Source organism: Mustela lutreola, chromosome 9 (genome assembly GCF_030435805.1).
Source record: "Mustela lutreola isolate mMusLut2 chromosome 9, mMusLut2.pri, whole genome shotgun sequence".
NCBI lineage: Eukaryota > Metazoa > Chordata > Mammalia > Carnivora > Mustelidae > Mustela > Mustela lutreola.
This window is the reverse complement of record NC_081298.1, coordinates 85969499-85983993: the sequence shown is the minus strand read 5'-3', so window position 1 is coordinate 85983993 and position 14495 is coordinate 85969499. Positions and strand designations below refer to the sequence as shown.

General features: G+C 37.4%; 1 protein-coding gene across 10 annotated transcripts in view; it reads right to left on the bottom strand.

Moving 5' to 3' along the window:
- EHBP1 (EH domain binding protein 1) overlaps nt 1–14495 on the bottom strand; it is a 376969-nt gene that overhangs the window by 263964 nt on the left and 98510 nt on the right. For all 10 annotated transcript variants that reach the window (XM_059187792.1, XM_059187791.1, XM_059187789.1 and 7 more), the window contains exons 4-5: nt 6992–7087; nt 1881–1934 (exon numbers count right to left, since the gene is read on the bottom strand). In XM_059187792.1, the coding sequence (XP_059043775.1) occupies nt 1881–1934; nt 6992–7087 (150 nt within the window). The remainder of the gene's footprint in view (nt 1–1880; nt 1935–6991; nt 7088–14495) is intronic.

Below are 14495 nucleotides of genomic sequence, written 5' to 3'. Positions count from 1 at the left end.
CCATTCAGAGAACATGCCTTTTTAGTGTCAGAGCAATTTACCAACAGACTCAAAGCCCAGATTTTAGTCTATTGAAACTAATCAGGAAGCCCACTACACTTTTAAAATGTAGAGTAGAATACAACATTGTAACACGTTACTGCTTAGGGAAAGAACTGTTTCTCTAGACAAGAGTCAATTTTACCACTTACCACTGAGGGGAGCTGTAACCTAGGAAAAGGTTTACATAGAGTCCCAAGGTTATTTTTAAACTTTCTCACACCTCACAATATTCATTTAATACATTCTGTTTATTCTTGCTATAAAAGAGACTTATACGCTCCCTTCAGTGTATTAGTTTATAATACCATTCTTCAGAAACTTGGAACTGGTATGTCTCTATCTTCATTGTGTAATAAGAACAACTTTCTAGACAAATTCAGTTTTTACCATCAACTACAACCCAAATCTAATTGGCTAACTCTTTAACACATCAGTTAACTAAGAGACTTCAGATGTATCACTGAGTCATGAGTATTAAAAGCTGAGAGACCATCCACTGGGAAGAAGTAAAATCTTATGAGAATGAAAGCTAGCTTTTTAAGCCGTAATCAATTTCAAGAAGTCTAAGTTTGTTTTTAAAACTTCAATGACTACTCCTCCAAACATAATAATGTTCACCTCTATCCTAAGAAAGGCCAGAATTGTTAACATGTGTGAACATTCAACACAGTTACATTGGCTTGCTATCCAGCCATCAGAACACCCCCTATTAAGTTTGGACCTATCTTCCCAAGCTTCCCAGCTCCCCTGAGCTAAAAATGGCCCAGCTACTGCTAGAAAAAGTGTGGTATTCCTTCCATCACTGAGATATACAACAAAGGCTGTACAATGACTCTGGAAGGAAGAAAATGCTACAACCAAAGCATGTTATAACTCTGTTATAAATCTATTTTAGAACTTTAATGGTGATCATGATGATGACATGATAAGTGGTAAAGCTAATATTCACTGAACCTATTTAATTCACAAACCAACCCTATAAATTTCTGGCTGAGAAGTTAAGAAACTTACCACAATCACAGTTTATAAGAGCAGAGTTAAGGCCTGAAATCAGGTCTATCTGACTCCAGAACCCACTTTCTTAATTCACTATATTCTCATTGCCTATCTTCCCTAATCCCCATTTGAAAATATCTACTGAACACCTATATTATTTTGTTAATCATCTGAGATTCAACAATATTTAAAGTAATTAAAGATGATTATTTATTATTTTAGATTTTATTTATTTATTTGAATAGAGAAAGCAAGAGAGTGAGCGCACAGTTGGGTAAGGGAGAGAGGTGGGGGGAGAAGCAGGCTCCCTGCTGAACAGAAAGCCCCATACGGGACTCGATCTGAGGATCCTGAGCCAAAGGCAGACCCTTAACCAATTGAGACACCCAGGTGACCCAACTGAAGATGAGTATTAAGGCACCAGTCTAGAACTCCTCAACCCAAAGAGTTAAAGCATGTACTTTATTTTTAAAGATATCAAAGGTCATTCATGATTTTGTTCAACAGATGATTAAATAAGCACTTGTTATGTGAGAAGTACCATGCATGCTAGATGCTAAACAGATAGAAAGATGGGTAAGACACAGTCTACCTCAAGCTCCGAACCAAATACAATGTATACATATAATTCAGTATTTTTACATTTACCGTTTTAACAAAAGTACTTCTTAAAAATAATTCTGCTATTGGCTATCACTTCAACTAAAAAAAATTTCTAAAAGCTACAAATCACTATTTAATTTTCATAAGGCGACATTTCTCTTACCACCAAAATGCTAGTGTACTTTAACACTGTATATAGTAAACAATGTGAAAGGTGATGATATTTGCTATTAGCTTACATTTTCTATGACAAATGTCCACTCTTTATCTTCAAATTCCTCTGCATGAGGATCCTGTAAAAAAGCAAAATATAAAGCTGAGATATATTTCTTTAAACCCATTAATCCAATCAAGAACATACAAACAGCTTTGCTTTTAGCTTTTACCAACTTTTAAAAAGGAGAAGCAGAATAACCTACTCTGATGAAACTTCCACAATTTCTCCAAACCTAAATCCTTAATTTATATTAAAAAATTCTCTATTTTACTTATGTTGATGCATATACGTCTTCCACCTTAGCACCAATGACAAGAACAAAAGAAACCTAATCAGAAAGACAGATAATTTAGTGAGTGAATTTAAGAAGCAATTTTTTTTTTTTTGAAGATTGTATTTATTTATTTGACAGAGATCACAAGTAGGCAGAGAGGCAGGCAGAGAGAGAGGAGGAAGCAGGCTTCCGGCTGAGCAGAGAGCCCGATGCGGGGCTCGATCCCAGGACCCTGAGATCATGACCTGAGCTGAAGCCAGAGGCTTTAACCCACTGAGCCACCCAGGTGCCCCTAAGAAGCAATTTTATAAAATATACAATATAAATGCTCATATAAAGCCCTCATCTTGTTTTATACTTTTATACTTTTAAACTAACAGTTTGAGAAAAGGTTTTCTTCTGCAGAAGTCATCTGTAATTTCAAAGCACCCCAAGGGACTCCACAATCTACACAAAATGGCAAACTGGAATGGCTGTTTCATCCTTCCTCCCCTCCCATCAACCCTGAAGATGCCTCAGAAATGGGAGATAAGGTAATGGATACTCCAACCAATGCAAATTTTAAAAAGGAAAAAAAGGTACATTTAAGTATTTATTTTACAAACACTTATCTGGTACTTATAAGAAACTGGAAATGTGCTATATGAATTCAAACATAGCTGTCCTTGCCTTTGAAGACAAACACAACTAATCTAAATAAATATGACGAAAGAAATACATGGTTTCGCCACAGATTAGAAAACAACACATCACATCTAGGAATGAACAGAAAAGCCTGATGAGAGAGAAAGCACCTGGGCTAAGTGGGATTATATAAGATTTCCATAGATACTAAGTAAAGGCAAAAGGCAACAGAATGTAAGACATAAAAAGGAAAGTTATGGGGTCACATAACATGTCCATTTACTTATTCAAATTTAACTCCACATAGTAGAGATGGCAAAGGGATAGAGGTACTGAAAATAAGGGAATATTTAAATAAAGCAAGCTTTGGGCTCAACATTCTACTCTAAAATTGAGCAAGTGCACATCGATGGAAGATGGGCTCTGCTATTCTGCTAGTGGGATTCAGATCCCACATGCTTCTCATACGGAAGTATCTTATTCATGATCGATTCCATTTTAGTGTATTAATAACCTTTTGCTTCTACTGCCACACTTGAGTTTTGGTCCTAAGCTATTTCAAGATAAAAGTGACTATAACATTCTCTCTGTCTCTCTACCCTCCAATCAATTTTATACACATATTATTCTCCCAAACCACAATTCTGACCAAGTTAGTACCAACTCAGATTTCTTTAATGATACCTACAACCTACAGGATAAATTCCAAACTCCTTAGTTACTTCTTTATTTACTTATTTTTCACTTTAAAGCATGGTAACTGGCTGATTCTGAGCTGTAGCAAGGCTATTTAGTTCTATGAGTAAATTCACACAAATAGGATAAAAATCTGCTGAGAAGGAGTTTCTTTGGTGGTGATAGGCAGGGGGAAGTAGGAGAAGCTAGAAGAGAAAGTACAGGAAGAGATTTCTACCTGATACTTGTTTACTCAGCTTGGTCCTGCCCATGAACTAGGTTTATGGAGAGAGACTACTGTAAATAAAGGTTGAAGGAACATTTCCATGAGTGATTTAGGGCACAAACAGTGCTATTTTAGAGACCAAGTAATATAGTGTACTACAATGCTGAGAGGAAAGAGACATCTTACCACCCTTCCTGCCTGTCCTTCCCCCATTTTGCTGAGGAATGCAGCATAGATCCAGAACAGCTAATATAATTAATAATAATACAATAAATACTTACTGAGCACACACTCTGCCCCAGTTATTGTGTTGTTTTCATCATCATAGCAACTTATGAATTAGGTACTGTTTTTATTCCCATTTAAAAGAACAGAAACCTGAGAACTAAAAGATGCACCATTCCACAGTGAACAATTAATAAGTAGTAAAACAATGTTATGATTCCAGGTCTGTCTGACTTTTGGCTATGCTGTTGGTCCAGTTTTACTACATTGTCCCCCAGAACTTAGAAAAGTATCAGGCACACAGCAGCCTCTCAAGAATATTTGAGGAATGGGGACACCTGGGTGGCTCAGTGGGTTAAAGCCTCTGCCTTCAGCTCAGGTCATGATCCCAGGGTCCTGGGATCGAGCCTCACATTGGGCTCTCTGCTCAGCAGGGAGCCTGCCTCCCCTTCCCTCTCTGCCTGCCTCTCTGCCTACTTGTGATTTCTGTCTGTCAAACAAATAAATAAAATCATTTTAAAAAAGGATATCTGAGGAATGAATCTATTAATAACTATATCCTATAATTTGACAAATATTGAACAGTGTCTTACATATGACATGCATAATTCTAAAAGCAGATGAAACATTTTTTTAAAAACATAGATGATATTCTCTTACAAGAATAATCTCAGCAGGACCAAGGAACACATCTGATAGGGCAAAGTCAATCAAAACTTGTAAAAGAGGAATAACAGTATTCATTTTCAGGGCATTTTTAAATGGCATAGCTACACAATTAACTATTTATATTATTGACCAGACAAAAACATTTGTAATGAAAATTGCTTCTAGCTTGAATCAATGAAGTCTTCTCTGTATCCTACTTTCTACCCTCTGGAGTCTCCTTTCTCACCGCTGCAGTAAAGAGAAAAATTGAAAATGGCTTAAGAATCATTTTTCTTTTTAAAAACCTAAAGGCTTTTTTTTTTTAAAACTAGAAATAGCTATTTCCAATCTATTCAAATTTCAAAAACAGGCAAGCAGGCTAGAAAAATTAATTTCTGGCTAAGTCATGGGAATATGAAACATAATGCTAACTTTTCATAAAAGCATTTTCTTTTTGAGCACACACCACACTTCAGACAAGAGGGTTTAAAGCAATCCTTTCCTACTTGCAAATTGCAAGATTAAATGAATTGTGAAACTTTAATATGAGTAAAAGAAAAAGGAAAACATGAAAAAGTTTTCCACTTGAATATTTTAAATGCTGTAAAAAACAAGATCTAAAAGTTACACTGTAAGAAGAAAAAGCTGTTTTACCTTTCTGCCTTTCTATTAGAATTCTGGGGAGTTTGGAGGGTTGGGAAGATAAAAATGGCCACAGAAAATTTTTTTTAATATTTAAAATAATCACAAGGTTGCCTCAATAGCACAACTAAACAGAGGTGTTTACTACAACAAACTGGGAAGAAAAGGGTATTTGGGCTTTTTTCTACAGACTAACACTCGAAGTCATAAAAGTTCCATGATAAGGATATGCTCAACATTCCCATCAGTACTTGAAAATAACACTTACCTCCTCTTAATCCTCCAAGTACTACATTTCAACAGCCACTTTCAACTCAGAATCACTCAGATAGTGCATATCCTTTTCCCAAACACATGCCTGTCAACTATTTATCAGCTCTATTCTAGCCCCTTACTCTGTCATTTTTTCAAGTTGTGAAACTATGTCCACTCATTTCATCTTTCCCAATGTAAACAGCAAACCAAATCAAAATACTCAAGGGATTACTTAAAAGTCTTCCTCAAGTATATCAGAGATCCTGCTGTTGTAATTTATGTTCACCATAGTTTTTACTACGGAATAATAGGTCATACAGTGTAGAAGAAAAAAGAGGGCTAAATCACTGTGACTTAGCAAGAGACCTTCCTCCTTAGTCTCAGTTTTCTTAACAATAGTACACAGGAATAATTACACAACTTTAGGGTTACTGTGAGAGTTAAAGATCTGGCTGCTCTCTATCAAGCTTACTGTATCACTCCAGTAGGAGATATACGGATAATGGGGATTTAATAACAGGCTTTTAGGATAGCTGGCTGAAGGGCTATAGGATGGCCCTGAGCCTTCTGGGGGGGTAAAAAAAAAAGAAGAGCAGGTACTGTCTCATCCCTTCTGCCCTGCAAAAGTAACTTCAATACAACTGGAATGCTTCAAGGAAGATATAAAGCATTTGTTTTCTAATTTCATCACTTTCAAAAAGGCTAAAACGAGACTTTTCTCCACCATTCTTTTGAAGCAGGTAGGGGGTTAGTTAGGAAAGTAAAGATTCTAGTGCTTAATGAGGACTTGGTGGAAACTACTTTACAATGTTTCAGGAAATATGGAAGACCTTCAAGAAAACAGCATGTATGTATATATAACAGGCAGGTAGGTATATACACAGCTATGTTTTGGGATCTGCCCTTTGAATTTACAACCAGAATTTTGCTTTTAAGCTACAGTATTTGTAAAATATTAGTATCAATAAAATATTTACCAAAATCAACTTACCCCTCAAATTCTGATTTTAAAGATTTATTTACAGATTTGAAAGAGAGAGATGGGGGGGGGGGAGAGGGAGAGAGAGAATCTCAAAAAGACTCCCTGCTGAGCACAGAACCTGATGCAGGACTAGATCCCACAACCCTGAGATCATGATCTAAGCCAAAACCAAGAGCCGGCCATTTAACCAACTGAGCTACCCAGGCGCCCCTTGAATACTAATTTTAAAACATATTTTGTATTTAGTCAAACAGGGCTAACAAAATGAGGCTTAGGACTAAAAATTCCACAAACCTCAGCTTTCCACAAAGAAGCACTTTAAAATTTCCTGGGGGTAAAATGTAATAAGTATAAAAGAAGTATTCTAACAGATCTCAATTATAACAAGTTCAAAGGGGCTCCCGAATTATTCTGACTTCATAAACCATGAAATACCCTGATGCCCCTGCACTGTTATAAATTGCTATATCCATAAATATAATGCACCTCAAGGAACCAAGTTGGACTAAAATATATAGAACAACGAATACTGAAATATTCTGTCATTTAGAACTATGACTATATAATAATAATGAAACTTACCTTAAAAAGTGTCACAGTGATTTCAATGTTTTCAGGAACAGGCCACACTACAACACCACGGTATGGATTTTTTATTCCGGGTTGCCAGCTATGAGCCTACCAGAACAGAAATAATGGCTTCAATATAAGTACAGGAAATGCAATGTTAATAATTTACAAAACTTTATCAACCCTATTAAACTATCCATCAGATCTATAGTCTCCTTGAAACAAAAATGATTAGTCAAATAAGACTTCTCAAGCATTAAACTTGGGCCACGACAATTTTATCACATGACAGCTATAGATTACCATCTGTAACCAACTCTCTCCCAACCACCACATAAAAGAATATGTAAAGGTAAGGCATCTCATATTTTCAAAAAATATTATTTGTGATTGGATAAAAATTTTATTAGGAGAAATATTTTTTAAAATTATTTTGTGATCTAGGCACCTCAAGGCAAATTCATTCTTTTTGAAAGGAAAAACAGTGTATACTTTGCATTTAAGTTCATTTCCTATTCATCTGTAATATTTGGGGCAAGTAAAGAAGAAAGCAGTTTTTATAGAATTAGTATTTCTAGCACTTATAATTTTCAAATTCTTTTTTCTTATAAATCTTGTTTATCATGGTTCCCTAAAGACCCCCCAAATTTGGGGGTCGCCACTATAGTTCTTTATTTGTGGTGGCATTTCTAGCCAAAGCTGGATAAGAAAATTAACTAACAAAATTAAAAAATCAAAACTAAAAGAATATACGCTTATTACATATTCAGGTGTAGATGTTCGAATAGGCAGTTGGTTATACGTGCCTAGAATAATAAATCTGGGAATCATTAGCACACAAGTAATACTTAAAGCTTAAGAGCGAACGTGATCCCAAGGGAAGGAGTACAGCTAGAGAATATAAATGTTCAAGAAATGAACCTTGGAGAACAACATTAACAGGTCCAAGAAATGAGGAGGACTCAGCAAAAGAGGGTTTGTATAGCAGAAGGAAAAACAGAGGTGCGTGGTATCCTGAAACTCTAGTGAAGAAAATGCTTCATGGAGAAGGTAACAATCATCTGTGCCAAATCTTGAGGACAAGTTAAATAGAGCAAGGCCTGAGAAATAAACATAGGATTTAACAAAGCAGAAGCCATTACTGACTTCACAAAAGCTATTTCAGTGGAATTATGAGAGCAAATGCCTGATTGGATTAGAATGGGTTCAAGAAAGAACAGGAAAAAAGAAATTAAATATATCAAGTACAATCAATTCCTCTGAGGTGTTTTGCTGGAAGAGAAAGAGAAAAATAGTCTGGTGCTAGTGGTAAAAAAGTGCCAGAGAATTTTTTAATAAGAGAATAATATTTTAATGCTAATGGGAAATATCTAGTTAAGGGGGAAAATTTAATGATGCAAAAGAGAAAGAATTGCTAGAATAATGTCCTTAATGATAGGAAAGGAGACACACTGGCCTTTGCCAGAAGAATAGGCAATTCTTCCACGATAAGAGGAAAGAAATTATATGAGTGCAGATGTATACCAGGGAATAAATTTCACAGATGAGAAAACTGAGGCACAGACTGGCCCAAGATCGCACAGCAAGTAAGTGGCAGAAGTTGGATCTGAACCCACGAAATGGAACTGAAAAAGAATCAAGATCATGGAAACTTATGTCGATTCAAATCATACTATTCATACTATTATCTTGTTAGTTAAAATACCAGCATAAGATACAGGTTTAGCAGCATTCCCCCTACTCCAACCCATAAATTGTCAATAATTCTCCCTCTATTCTCTCTCCATTGCCCTCCAATCACAAAACTTCAGGTAAGGAAACGGGAAGAAGAGATTCACCACAACAGACTTAGCATACCATACCCAAAGGCAACGAGCTCAGTGCTGTTGATGAAAAAATATCTCCAGAGATTCCTCTATTCCTCTGCCTATTTATGTAAGCACGCCTACTGACAATCCTAGAACAAAGACTCCACAAAGTAAACAATCTCCATTTTGAAAAGTAAATTTTTGCTTACTTAGATAATCCTTAATCAAAACCCTGCTTTACATATTCTACATACTTAATCTTGAAGATTTATGACAATTCTGTGTCATAAATGTCTGTGAAGATTTGTGACAATTCTGTGTCATCTCATGTACTGTGATGGTACATCAGGCTATTCCTCTGATCTCTTCAAACTCACCACCATTATATTTTCATAACCTCCTCATAGAAGAAAAACATAAGAGGAGTATAATAACCGAACTTTCTTTATTAGCCACAGCAGAAAAGATAAAATATTTATCAAATTCTTTAAAAAAAAAAATATCTACTTGAGAAAGAAAGAACATGAGCAAGTGGGGAACGGGGCAGAGGGAGAGATTCTTCAAACTCCCCACTGAGTTCAGAACTTCTCTTAGGGTTCAATCTCATGACGCATGAGATCATGATCTGACCCAAACCACAGTTGGACCATCAACTGACTCAGCCACCCAGGTGTCCCATTTTTGTAAAATTCTTAATGAAAAAATGACCATCAAAGAACTTTAAACGTGAAGATATTCTTAGGAGATCTAATCCAGATAAGGAAATCAAAGCAATTAAAGCAGCTTGCCTGCACCTATACTAGTCATCAGTAGGAGAACCACCTCCATGTTTTCTAAGTTCAGATTTCTTTACCTAATCAACATCATATCCAGCTCTATCCCTGACTCATACAGTATTCAAGAAAAGAGTTTTCTATCCCCAAGGTCTTAACATTTATTGGATGATACAGAGATGAAAAGCTGGGAATGCAGAGACTATCTAACAACTGGTTAAGAGTAGATGGTAATATCAGATAATTTCCTCAGGTACCCTAACATTGATCTTCTAAATGACCTCTTTCAATTCTTAGTTTTGGAGCTGAGAAATTAGATTGCTCAACAAACAAAAATACAATCTGCTTAACAAGTTAAAAAAAATTCTTTTTAATTAAAAAAAGATATAGGGGTGCTAGGTCCCAAGCTGCTAGCATGCTATCCTTTTCTTACCATTCTACCCAGGTTCTCTCTCCCCAGCAAGAAACATCCAACTCAGTTAGAGCTCTGGCTTTATTATTCCTTTTAGAGACTTTACAACCTAAGTTAGGACACTGCAACAAAATCAATTAGTCCAGCTGAGTAGCTGGCGCTACCAGTTTTATAATATTAGCTTATTATTATATGGTAGGGAGAAAATAGAACCAAGTAAATTTTATTGGAGAAGAAACCAGGAATGTACACAGCAGCAAACATGGGGGGAAAAAAAAAGGAAAAGGTACTCCCATTTTCAAGGAGCTAATAAAACTTTCACCTCAAACAGAATTCAAGAGAAAAAAAAAAAATGAAAAGCCCAATATGGGTATAAAGAGTGAGCACTTAATGGAGTAAAAATGGCCAATATGGGTGGGGTGCCTGGGTGGCTCAGTGGGTTAAGCCGCTGCCTTCGGCTCGGGCCATGATCTCAGGGTCCTGGGATCGAGTCCCGCATCGGGCTCTCTGCTCAGCGGGGAGCCTGCTTCCTTCTCTCTCTCTCTGCCTGCCTCTCAGTGTACTTGTAATTTCTCTCTGTCAAATAAATAAATAAAATCTTTAAAAAAAATGGCCAATATAGGTAATAAACATCTAATTGTACAAATCCATGGGGACATTAATTGAGGTTCTTAAGACCTTGATCTATTAGAAAAAAGCACATCACACTGGCAAACATCAGCACTACAAGAACCATAATCGGTTTTCCTTGAGAGTAACAGAAAAGATTCTTGCATCTTTGTATAGTTAGAAAAGGCAGGTTAGTTCTTTATTTGCCAGCATCTTAGTACAGATAATGGTACAAAGGATTAGGCCACATTATCCAGCTTCCCTTATACAATTTTTCTCACTTTTTAATCAGATGACAGATCGATTGATGTGCCAAAGCAAACCTAGGAAAAGAGGTAACATTTCTCATTTTAGGGCCTTAACCCTATGAAATGTCTTATTTTCTAATTTTTTCATGTCATACCTTCCCTAAAACTTGTACCTAATGTGGTACTAAACACAGAGTAAACATTCACTTATTATTTCTGATTCCTACAAAATAAAATATTTCACTAAAAATTTATAGTTGTCAGTGGTTAAATAATTTTCAATTTATAAAACTGCATATACCCAGGGCACCTGGGTGGCTCAGTCATTAAGCTTCTGCCTTGGGTTCAGGTCATGATTCCAGGGTCCATAATCCAGGCTCCACGATCCCAGCGGCCCCTGCTTCTCCCTCTACCACCCCCCATGCTTGTGTTCCCTCTCTCCCTCTCTCCCCCGCCCCCACAAATAAATAAATAAATAAAGTCTTAAAAAAATATATATGCATATACCCTCCCTTATGCTTTAGATGTCACATATAAAGATACCTTAGAGTTGTTGCCATTATGGGAAGGCTCTGCAACTGTACATCCCCCTCCTGATATCTTAGCACTTTGTAAAAGGCTGGAGTACAACCACAGAAGAAGGAAGTAAAGGTGGCAATATCATCAAAAAGCATGTGAGAAGGACTTTTGAAGCTCTGGTTTCCCTTTGGAATTCTCCCATCTCTGTGTGTGCTTAAATTTCTTCCTGCCTCTCTTTCTCTCTCTCCTCTATCTCAATTTTTTTTTTTTTGTTTTAAGATTTTATTTATTTGACACAGAAAGAGAGCACAAGTAGGCAGAGCAGCAGGCAGAAAGAGAGGGGGAAGCAGAGAGCCTGATGTAGGGCTTGATCCCAGGGCCCTGGGATCATGACCTGAGCCAAAAGCAGACCCTTAACTGACTGAGCCACCCAGGCAACCCCTATGAGCTTAAATTTCTTGTTGGAAAACCATATTAAAGGCAATATACTACTCTGCCATAATAGGGGACTATCATAATTGCCCTGCTTCCTACTTTCCTATATTTTATTGAAAAATAATTTACTGAAGCATATACAAATCAACTGCAGCCTGATAAAACTTTTATTATAAATGCTATGACTTAAGAAGAGGAGGCATGGAAGCTGCTTATTGTGTTAATTAACCATGGTCATTACTTTCTCAATAAAAAATCAATCAGCAATGAATTCTAATGATATATTCAGCTATAGGGGGAGGAGTCAAGATGGCGAAGAAGTAGCAGGCTGAGGCTACATCAAGTAGCAGGAGATCAGCTAGATATGTTATCTAAACATTGCAAACAACTATGAATCCAAAGGGAGATTCAAAGAGAAGAACAGCAACTCTAGAAACAGAAAATCAACCACTTTCTGAAAGGTAGGACTGGCAGAGAAGTGAATCCAAAGCGACGGGAAGATAGACGACGGGAGGAGGGGCCGGCTCCCGGCAAGCGGCGGAGCAACGGAGCACAAAATCAGGACTTTTAAGACTATGCCGCTGAGGGACATCGCTCCAGAGGCTAAACCGGGGTGAAGCCCACGCGGGGTCAGCGTGGCCCCAGGTCCCGCAGGGTCACAGAAGGATGGGGGTGTCTGAGTGTTGCAGAGCTTGCAGGTATTAGAACGGGAAAGCATGCTACAGAGAGAGAGCCGAGGAGTGAGCGCTCAGCTCGGGGTTACCTTGAACCAGTCGCAGCCTGGGTGAGCTCGGAGCGCGGCAGGAGGCCAGGGAGACGGGAGTTATTGGGCGCTATTCTCTGAGGGTGCACTGAGGAGTGGGGCCCTGAGCTCTCGGCTCCTCTGGGCTGGAGACTAGGAGGCTGCCATTTTCATTCCCGTCCTCCGGAACTCTACGGAAAGCATTCAGGGAACAAAAGCTCTGGAAAGCGAACCTGAGTAGATTACTCAGCCCAGCCCCTGGTAAGAGTGGTGCAAATCCAACGGGGGCAAAGACACTTGAGAATCACTACAACAGGTCCCTTCCCAAGCAGATCAACAAGAAATCCAGCCAGGACCAAGTTCACCTACCAAGGAGTACAGGTTCAATACCAAGGAGAGCAGCGGAATTCCAGAGGAGGTGAAAGCAAAGCACTGAACTCATGGCTTTCTCCCATGATTCATTAGTCTTGCAGTTAATTTAATTTGTGGGGGTTTTTTTTCAATTTTTTTTTTGTTCCGCTAAGTTTTTAAAACTTTTACCCTTTTCTTTTTTAACGTTTTTTAACTAGTTTATTGAATATGTATACTTTTTCTTTTTTATATTTTTTCTTTATTTGTTTTCTTTTTTTTAATTGTTTCCTTTTTTTTTTCTGAACATCTTTTTATCCCCTTTCTCCTCCCCACGATTTGGGGTCTCTTCTGATTTGGTTAAAGCGTATTTTCCTGGGGTCTTTGCCACCCTTTTAGTATTTTACTTGCTCCTTCATATACTGTTATCTGAACAAATTGACAAGGTGGAAAAATTCACCACAAAAAAAAGAACAAGAGGCAGTACAGAAGGCTAGAGACCTAATCAATAAAGACATTGGTAATATGTCAGATATAGAGTTCAGAATGAAGATTCTCAAGGTTCTACCCAGGCTCAAAAAGGGCATGGAAGATATTAGAGAAACCCTCTCAGGAGAAATAAAAGTTCTTTCTGAAGAAATAAAAGAACTAAAATCTAATCAAGTTGAAATTTAAAAAAGCTATTAATGAGGTGCAATAAAAAATGGAGGCTCTCACTCCTAGGATAAATGAGGCAGAAGAAAGAATTAGTGATATAGAAAACCAAATGAGAGAATAAAGAAGCTAGAGGGACAAACAGCTACTGGACCACGAGGGGAGAATTCGAGAGATAAGTGACACTGTAAGATGAAACAACATTAGAATAATTGGGATTCCAGAAGAAGAGAGAAAGAGAGAGGGGAACAGAAGGTAAATTGGAGGGAATTATTGTAGACAATTTCCCTAATATGGCAAAGGGAACAAGCATCAAAATCCAGGAGGTGCAGAGAAACCCCCTCAAAATCAACAAGAATTAGGTCCACACGCCATCAACTAATAGTAAAATTTACAAGTCTTAGTGACAAAGAGAAAGTCCTGAAAGCAGCCCAGGAAAAGAAGTCTGTAACATACAATGGTAAAAATATTAGATTGGCAGCAGACTTATCCAGAGACCTGGCAGGCCAGAAAGAACTGGCATGATATATTCAGAGCACTAAATGAGAAAAACATGCAGCCAAGAATACTATATCCAGCTAGGCTATCATTGAAAATAGAAGGAGAGATAAAAAGATTCCAGGACAAACAAAAATTGAAAGAATTTGCAAACACCAAACCAGCTCTACAGGAAATATTCAAAGGGGTCCACTAAGCAAAGACAGAGCCTAAAAGTAGTAGATCAGAAAGGAACAAAGACAATATACAGTAACAGTCACCTTACAGGGAATACAATGGCACTAAATTCATATCTCTCAATAGTTACCCTGAATGTTAATGGGCTCAATGCCCCAATCAAAAGACACCAGGTATGAGAATAGATAAAAAACAAAACCCATCTATATGTTGCCTACAAGAACTCATTTCAGACCCAAAGACACCTCCAGATTTAAAGTGAGGGGGTGGAAAACAATTTACCATGCTAATGG